General features: G+C 42.6%; 1 protein-coding gene across 1 annotated transcript in view; it reads left to right on the forward strand.

Moving 5' to 3' along the window:
* The window catches only part of TECTA (tectorin alpha), an 89,083-nt gene that overhangs the window by 70,296 nt on the left and 9,056 nt on the right, over window positions 1–9,731 (forward strand). The window contains exon 20 of the mRNA XM_011926983.1: window positions 8,787–8,949. Within this exon, the coding sequence (XP_011782373.1) occupies window positions 8,787–8,949 (163 nt within the window). The remainder of the gene's footprint in view (window positions 1–8,786; window positions 8,950–9,731) is intronic.

Consider the following 9,731-nt stretch of genomic DNA (forward strand, 5'->3'; position numbering starts at 1 on the left):
CCCGCCTCGGCCTCCCAAAGTGCTGGGATTACAGGCTTGAGCCACCGCGCCCGGCCTGGATATCTTTTATTTTTTTCTCTTGCTTGATTGAACTGGCTAGGAATTCTAGTACTATGTTAATAAGAATGATGAGAATGAGAATCCATGAATTGTTCCAGTACTTTCAGCTTTTCTTCATTCAGTATGATATTACCCATGGGTTTGTCATATATGGCTTTTATTATGTTGAGGCATGTTCCTTCTGTTCCTAATATTTTGAGAATTTTTATCACAAAGGGATGTTGAATTTTATCAAATGCTTTTTGTGCATCTATTGAGATAATTGTATGGTTTTTATTGTTCATTCTTATGTGATATATGACATTTGTTGATTTGTATATATTGAAACATTCTTGCATCCCTGGAATAAATCCTGCTTGATCATGGTGTATTATCTTTTTGATGTGTTGTTGGATACAGTTTGCTAGTATTTTATTGAGGATTTTTGCATCTATGTTTAGACATTGGCTTGTAGTGTGTGTGTGTGTGTGTGTGTGGTGTCCTGGTCTAGTTTTGGTATCAGGGTAATGCTGGCCTTGTAGAATGAGCTAGGAAGAATCCCCAAATTCCCTCCTCTTCAGTTTTTTTGAAATAGTTTAGGAAGCATTGGTGTTAGTTCTTCTTTGTAAGTATGGTAGAATTTAGCAGTAAAGACAAGTAGTCCTGGACTTTTCTTTGCTGAGAGACATTTTGTTCCTGATTCAATCTTGTTATTAGATATTGGTCTGTTCAGGTTTTCTGTTTCTTCCTGGTTCAACCTTGGTAGGTTGTATGTGTACAAGAATCTATCCATTTTCTGTAGGTTTTACAAAGTGTATAGTTGTTCATGACAGTCTGTAATGATTCTTCGTATTTCTGTGGTATCAGTAGTATTATCTTCTTTTTTATTTCTGATTTTAATTTGAGTTTTCTGTCTTTTTTCCCCTTAAGTTAGTCTAACCAGTGCTTTATCAATTTTGTTATCTTTTTAAAACATGAATTTACATTTCATTGATTCTTTGCTTGTTTTAGTCTCTACTTTATTTAGCTCTGGCCTAATCTTTATTATTTTTTGCCTTCTGCTAATTTTGGATTTAATTTTCCACTTTTTTGATGTAGGTGTATATTGCAATAAATTTCCCTCTTAGCACTGTTTTTTGTTGTATCTCACATGTTTTGGTATGTTCTGTTTCCATTTTCACTTGTTTAAAAAAATTTTTTAAATCTGCTTCTTAATTTATTCATTGACCCAGTGGTTGTTCAGGAGCATGTTGCCTAATTTCTAAGTATTTATTCAGTGTCTGAAATTTCTCTTGTTATTGATTTCTAGTTTTATTCCATTGTGGTCTGAGAAGATAGTCGATATGATTTCAATTTTTAAAAATTTGTCAGGACTTGGTTTTTGGCCTAACATATGGTCTATCTTGGAAAATATTCTGTGTACTAATGAGAAAAATGTGCATTCTGCAGCTGTTGGGTAAAATGTTCTGTAAATGCCTGTTAGGTCCATTTGGTCTAAAGTGCAATATAAATAAAATTTTTCTGTTGATTTGCTTTCCAATGTTGAGAGTAGGATGTTAAATTCCCCAACTTTCATTACTTTGGAATTTATCTCTCCCTTTAGATCTAATATTTGCTTTATACAGTTGGGTGCTGTGATGTTGGATAGATATATATTTAGAATTGTATCCTCTTGCTGAATTTATCCTTTCATCATTATGTAATGATCTTCTTTGTCTCTTTTTACAGCCTTTGACTTAAAGTCTGTTATGTCTGATACAAATATAGCTACCCCTGCTTGCTTTTGGTTTTGCTTTTCACAAATTATCTTTTTCCATCCCATTACTTTCAGTCTATGTGTGTCTTTTACAGGTGAAGTGAGTTTCTTATAGGCAGCATATATTTGAGTTTTTTGTTTGTTTGTTTGTAGCTGTTCAGCCAGTCTATATCTTTTAAGTGGGGAATTTAATCTGCTTACATTCAAGGTTATTATTGGTAAGTGAGAACTTATTCCTGTCATTTTATTTATTGTTTTATGGGTATTTGTATACCCTTTGTTTCATTCTCTCTTATCATTTATTATTGTGGTTTGGTGGCTTTCTGTAGTAGTAACATTTGACTCCTCTTTCTCTTTTGTGTGTATGATCTACCATTGAGTTTTACACTTTTATGTGTTTTTATTATGTCATATATCAACCTTTCACTTCCAAATGTAGGACATACTTAAATTTTCTTGTAGGGCTGGCCTGGTGGTGAATTCCCTCAGTTTTTGCTTGTCTGGGAAATACTATTTTTTCTTCATTTTTGAAGGATAGCTTTGCTGGGTGTAGTATTCTTGATTAGCAGGTACTTTCTTTCTTTCAGCACTTTGAATATATCCTTGCATTCTGTCCTATCCTGTAAGAGTTCTGCTGAGAGATCTGCTGTTGGTCTGATGGGGTTCCATTATCTATAACTTGATGCTTTTCTTTCACTGTTTTTAGAATTCTGTCTTTGGCTTTTGTCACTTTGAGTATAATATGCCTTGGAGAAGACATTTTTGGGTTGAATTTATTTGGGATCTTTGAGCTTACTGTATGTAGATGTTTATATCTCATGCAAGACTTGGGACGTTTTTAGTTATTATTTCATTAAATAGGTTTTCTGTGCCTTTGGATATCTTTTGCCCTTCTGGAACTCCCCAAATTAGAATATTTGGTCACTTTATAGTATATTATATTTCACATAGGATTTCTTCTTTTTTTCTTATTCCTTTGTTTGTTTGTTTTTGCCTGACTAGGTTATTTCAAAAGACCTGTATTCAAGAATTCTTTATTCTGGCCAGGTGCAGTGGCTCTTGCCTGTAATCCCAGCACTTTGGGAGGCCGAGGCAGTCCGATCATGAGGTCAGGAGATCAAGACCATCCTGGTTAACACAGTGAAACCCTGTCTCTACTAAAAATACAAAAAATTAGCCAGGCTTGGTGGCGTGTGTCTGTAGTCCCAGCTACTCAGGAGGTTGAAGCAGGAGAATCACTTGAACTCAGGAGGCAGAGGTTGCAGTGAGCTGAGATCACACCACTGCACTCCAGCCTGGCAACAGAGCAAGACTCCATCTCAAAACAAAAAAATTCTTTATTCTATTTGATCTAGCGTATTGTTGAAGCTCTTGATTGTATTTTTCAGTTTTATTCATTGAATTCTTCAGTTCCAGAATTTCTGTTTGGTTCTTTTTGTTTGTCTCTTTCTTGAATTTCTCACTCAGATCATGAATTGTTTTTCTGATTTCTTCATATTGTTTGTGTTTTCCTGTGTCTCACTGAACTTCTTTAATATCATTATATTGAATTCTTTCTCAGGTATTTCATAGATTTCTTTTTGGTTGGAATGTGTTGCTGGAGAATTATTATTATTTTGTTTTATTTTTTATATCTTGAAATGGAGTTTTGCTCTTGTTGCCCAGGCTGGAGTGCAGTGGCACAATCTCGGCTCATTGCAACCTCTGCCTCCTGGGTTCAAGCAATTCTCCTGCCTCAGTCTCCTGAGTAGCTGGGATTACAAGCATGTGCCACCACGCCTGGCTAATTTTTGTATTTTTGGTAGAGATGGGGTTTCTCCATGTTGGTCAGGCTAGTCCTGAACTCCCAATCTCAGGTGATCCACCCACCTTGGCTTCACAAAGTGCTGGGATTACAGGCGTGAGCCACCATGCCTGGCCACTGGAGAATTATGGTGTTCTTATTGTGTCCTTGCTTTTTTATATTTCTTACGTCCTTATGTTTGTTTCTGTGCATCTGGTATCATAGTTGCTTCTCCAATTTTATGGACTGGCTTTTATAGGGACATAGTTTTTCCTGTAGATGTATCTATAGTGTTGGTTGGGTTTGACTTTGGCTTTGATTCTGGGTAGACACAGCAGTGTAGTCTCCATATGATTTCTTCAGTGGTAATCAGCATCAGTCATGTCTGTGAGTTAGTCAGTGACTTAGGCTATTAGTGGAGGATATGGTGAGGCTTTGCTGGGGACAGGGATGCCAGATGAGCCAGTCCTTGGGTACCAGTGGTGGTGATAGCAGGCCAGCATGCCAGCTTTTGGGCCCCTGGGTGGCATTAACAAGCACTCATGGTAGTGGGTCTAGGTGGGCCAATCCTTGGTCAGTGGTAGCAGTGGGCCAGGTGGGTGGATGGGTCCTCAGGCCCTAAGTGGTGTATGTGGCATCAGTGATGGCAGTAGCAGCAGTGGCCCAACTCTTAGGCCCCAAAGCCTCACATGGGAGTGCCAGTGGTGGTGGCGGTGGGCCAGTCCTCAGGTCCTCAGGTGGCACACGGGTGAGTTCTGGCAGTGGTGGCAGGCTGGGTGGGCCTGTCCTCAGGTTCCCAAAAGGCAAATTTTAATGCAGTCGCTGGCAGTGGTGGACAGGGCAGGGCAATCTGTAAGCCCCCAGATGATGTGCATGGGTGCTGGGAGTGGCAAGCAGGACAGGCCTGTCTTTAGATCCCTTGATGACATGTGTGAGCACAGGGGTGGGCTGGTCCCCAGGCCCCCTGATGGTGCATGTGAGCACTGGCAGTGGGTGGAGCAGGTCTGTTGTCAGGCCCCCCGATGGTGCATGCAGCCATCAGTATTAGTGGATGGGGCAGGTTGATCCCTAAATCCCCCCAACAACACACGTGGTTGCCAGTGGTAGTGGCAACAGATTGGGCAGGCCTGTCCTTAGACCCCTGGAAGACATGTATGGGCACCAGTGGTGACTGGTGGATGAGTCAAACCCCAGATCCCGCAACAGCATACATGGGCACCAGTGGTGGTGGGTGGGGCAGGCCTGTTCTCAGGCTTCACGACGCCACCTGGTGGGCTGATCTTCAGGCCCTCTTAAGGTGTATATAGGTGTCTGGTGGCCCTGCTGCTGGGGAAGTGGCAGAGTTGCTGACAGTGGCAGCAGCTGCAGGCAGGTGGCTCTTGGGTTCTGGGGAGCTTGTGCGTCAGTCCCTTGGCCCTGGGACAGCCTCCCTGGTGCACTGCATCACCTGTTCCCCAGGGTGTAGGACACTGTGTGGGTGAGAGTGCTGTGGACACAGCCGCACCACTGAGTTCAGCCAGTGTTGTGAACCTGCAGCCTTTTGAGTAGACATGAGCGGTAGGTGTTAGCAGGGCTCCAGGGATGTGAAGAAGCAGGGGCTGCTGGACCCCAGGGCAAGATATAGTCTGACGGGGGCTGGGCTCTCAACATGGCGCCATGCTGCAGCTGCTTGGGTCTGGGGGGCTGGAGGCTGTGCGATTCAGTGTGAACGCCTTCTCTGGAACAATACTGTTACGTGGAGTCCAGGTAGCTTCCTATACGAGTCTCAGGGTCCAAATGGCTCTCCCATGGCTAGCATTACCAAAGTCTGCAGTGGAATATGGACCACTGGGGATCTCTCAATTAACCTTTTCCCACATTGGGAAGTTTCTCCTGGCTCCAAGCTGACCCTAGCAGGGCCAACTGCTTTGTTTCCCTCTATTTTCATGCCTCAGAGATCCTCTGTCCCTCTTTTGCTGAATTCCAGTGTTCTTTCTTTGATGCTCTATTCAACATGTGATAGTCTGTTTATTGTTTTGGCCCATCTTTGTTAGGGAGGCAAGTTCTGGGTGTCTCTAGCCAGCCATCTTGAAGCCCATAATAATTTTTCTGGGAGACACGGTCTCACTCTGTTTCCCAGGCCCCAGGCTAGAGTGTGGTGATATGATCATGGCTCAATGCGGTCTCAGCGTCCTGGGCTCAAGTGATCCTCCCACCTCAGCCTCCTGAGTAGCGGGGACTACAGGCACACACCACCATGCCTGGTGAATTTTCTCTATTTTTTGTAGAGACTTAGTCTCCCTATGTTGTTCAGGCTGGTCTTGCACTCTTGGGCTCAAGTGATCCTCCCATCTTTGCCTCCCAAAGTCCTAGGATTACAGGTGTGACCTACCATGCCAGCCAGCCTACAATAATTCTTAAAGCAGGTAAATGTATTAATCAGAATTCTGAGTGGTAGAGACCAATTCAAACCAGTTTGTGCAAAAATCAAGGCATTTAATGGTTATAACATCAAATCACAGGAGTGGATGTGACTTCAGAGATGATTGGATCCAGGGAGCCAGATGCTATCAAGACTCTCCTCATGCTTTATCCCTTCTCTCTCTCTCTGTCTCTCTCTTTCTCTCTCATTGACCTTGTTAGACACTGGCAATCCTAGACTCACATTCTTATAGCATTGTAACCAATGAGAAGGGAGCACTTCTAACTCCAGTGCAGGGAATCCCAGGCCTATCCTGGACCACTTGCTTATCCTTTGTTTGGCAGGTAGGGATATACACCATTGAATTTGCCTGGCCTGGTCAGCCCCCACCCCTGTGGTGGTCAGAGAGTGCTTTGGATACAGTAAGTAGCTTTATGGTTGAGGGGAAGAGGCATGGTTTCCCAAGAGAAGAAAGGTGTGGTTCTGGGAAGACAAACAATAGACATTCACTAGTTTACAGATGAAACAGGCTCAGAGAGACTAGGCACAGAGCTCACTCAAGGTCACACAACTATCAAGGAGCAGAGAAGAAATCCTTTTAGGTTTCAAGACACACCGACTCCCTAAGTGACCAGGTGTGGTGAGTGGCATGGGTTGCTGAGGGATATTGTGGAATTTTCAGCAAAGACCTCACTAAGGCATTTGTATTTCTAAATTGGTGTTTATCCTCCTTAGAGGGAAAAAGAGGAATGTAGTGACTCTTGGTGTCCTTCAGGCCTAGATGAGTGGGTGAGCATCACAATTATCCTTTTGTTTATGTTTCTTCCTCCTCTCATTGTATTCCTTTTGCAACGTAAAAGGGTTAATATATGAGACACTCTACAAATGCAAATCCAGATTATAGGGCTTATGTCTCCTTTGAAGGACGTAGTAGCCTTTAACATTTTTAAAATGGTATTTAAAAGACTTGACCCACAGAGGGAGAGCGAGCCAAGGAGCATATTCATAAATCTCAGCTTACCCCAGTGTCTGTCTGAATAAACATCTTCAGATTAAACCGTGGTTGGGTGGGAAGTGACTTCTTTATGTAGGTGAATCCATCAGTCCTCCTAACCTTTCTTGGAGGGATGTGGTTATTGTTTTTTTCCAGCAAACTTAGGGAAACCAGATGTTCAATGCTTAATGAATAGCTGCAAAATGGGTCCACTAAAGTATTTTGGGGGTCAGTTGTTTCTTTCCAGCTGTGTGGCGGGCAGAGACAGCAGCAGCTTCTACAAGTGGCTTGTAAGTCTGGGGACACGCAGGCCACTTCTGTTTTCTCTTCATGTGCTAGACAGAGGAAAGGGCGGATGTTTCATTGTTAACAGAAGATTCTAGTGCTTAGTGTCTGTGCTCAGTCTAAGAAAGACACCCAGACATCCATTCCTGCCTCGCTATGCCCCTTCCTTCAGTTTTGCTGATACCTAAACTTCAAGTCATCTCCCAGGGAGAGAATTGGTGGTGTGGTTAAGAGGGAAGGTCTGTGTGAAGACTGAAGAGCTATTACCGCTTTAGAATCCTTGAGCCTGTTCAGGTTATCCAAATAAATAACAGTGTCAAGAAAAAGTATGGCATATAAGTTTTTGTTTCAAAGCACTTAAGAGACTATTGGACTATTGCCTTAAAAAGCAACTTGCATTTTGCCTGGAAGGCTAAATGTGTGGGAATGCTGAAGGATAACTTTAAGTTTTAATTTTCCTTATTGCTAAGCTATTTAATCCTGTGGACTAGGGAGAAGAATCATAAGAAAGAGTCACCCTTTTTATCTTTATCATTTTAAAGAGCTTTTTGGTTCCTACGGGCCAGTCTTGGCCGTGGCAACACCATTCACTCACTCAATCATTCATCTGACAAAAATTTTCAAATACATGCCACATGCCATGTGGTGCAGTGGAGACACAGTAAGGAATATGACTTGGTTTCTGCGCTCATGGATTTCAACAGAGGGCTGTTGGCAAATCCAGGAAAGGCCATTTGTTTGTGCCTTGTCCGGGCATGACTAGGGAACATTTATAAAGGAGAGGGTGCCATAGAACTGGTGTTGGAGAAAGGGCAGGAGTGATGCATTGGACAAAGAGCAGGAAGATCTTCCAGGCGGGGGAAACATTGCATGAAAAGACGCAGGACTATAGGAGACTCTGATGCCTTTGGGGAACTATACGTAGTTGAAGCAAGATCTCTGTGCCTGAGAGATGTCTTGGCTGGGGTTGTCTCTTGGCTCAATACCACAAGGAAGGGGGCTGAGAAAAGTGACAGTCAGCTCCATCAAAGCGACTCTGCAGCTCACCCTGACCGGTCGTCTTTCCCCTCCAGCTCCTACCTATTTTGACGTGTGGGAAGTATTCCCAACAGGGTTTGAGTCAGGGGCCCCTGCCAACATTGATAATTAACTGAAGAAAGTACAGAAGAAGCAAGAATGAATCTTGTGTTTATTAAGTTGCTATCGGTAAAACACAGCATTATGAGGGGGCGGAATGAGAAACTGAAGCGTGGGGAAATTGCATGTGGTCCCTGCATCGTTTTGTTTTTAGTTGCAGTTAGGATACTAATTCGAGGTGGTGTTTGATGTTTCAAAACAAACTATGAAAATATGAGGGAGTGATAATAAATGACAAACCCAGGCAGTCCAGAGGTCACTTTCAAATGTAAAGGCATTTCTGCCACTGATGACGGTTTTATGTGAAAAGTGAAATTTTGAAATGAAGATGAGGATTAAAGTGTAAGAGGAAAACATGTGAAGCAAAGATCCCATTATTTTTTCTGAATAGGTGTCAGAACATCAAGGATAACACCATCGGCATCGAGGAGAATGCAGTCTCCCTGACCTGTCGCTTTCACGTCACCGTCTTTAAATTCATAGGGGATTACGACGAAGTTCACCTTCACTGTGCAGTGTCACTCTGCGACTCAGAAAAGTACTCCTGTAAAATCGTAAGTGAGAGTGTGAAAACAAAGTGCTTAGCCTTATTTCCCACTGTCTCAGTTTCCCAACATGAGGATCGTGAATGCCAGGTCGCCGGACTGGAAGCATTCCTAGATGCTTGGGGTGGACAGTCATCTTTGATAGGACAGTGAGAGAAAACATGGGGAAATATATCTATTTACTCTTCTATCGCTTAATTGTCAACCAGTCATGGGCTTAACGCTAGACTAGGGTTTCTTGAAGCTCGGCACTGTTGACATTTTGGACGGAATAATTCTTTGTTGTGGAGGACTGTTCTGTGCATTGTAGGATGTTAGCAACATTCCTCACCTCTACCCGTGGATACCAATCACACCATCCCCCAGTTTCAACACCCAAAATGTCTCTGGATGTTGCCAGTTGGCCTGGCTGAGAACCACTGCCCTAGAGTCTCAAGGAGCCAGGCAGCCTGACTCTAATGACCATTGGGCCAAGTTCCACTCCACTACAGAACCAAACTCTTGAGCTCAGGATACAGTTTATCCAGGTGTCCTGCAGCTCACTTGATCTACATCAGGAATCTGGAGAGGATGAGGGATGAAGTAGCAAACCAATCTCTTCTTTTTTTTTTTTTTTTTTTTTAACATTTGTTACAGATTTTTATTTCTAGGCCACATTTGTAGAAATTCTGTTTCAGTGAGTTTTTGGGTTTTTTTTGTTGTTGTATTTTTATTTATATATTTTTTTAAATTTTTTTATTATTATACTTTAAGTTCTAGGGTACATGTGCATAACGTGCAGGTTTGTTACA

This window comes from Colobus angolensis, unplaced genomic scaffold (genome assembly GCF_000951035.1).
Source record: "Colobus angolensis palliatus isolate OR3802 unplaced genomic scaffold, Cang.pa_1.0 Scaffold7, whole genome shotgun sequence".
In the NCBI taxonomy this organism is placed as follows: Eukaryota; Metazoa; Chordata; class Mammalia; order Primates; family Cercopithecidae; genus Colobus; species Colobus angolensis.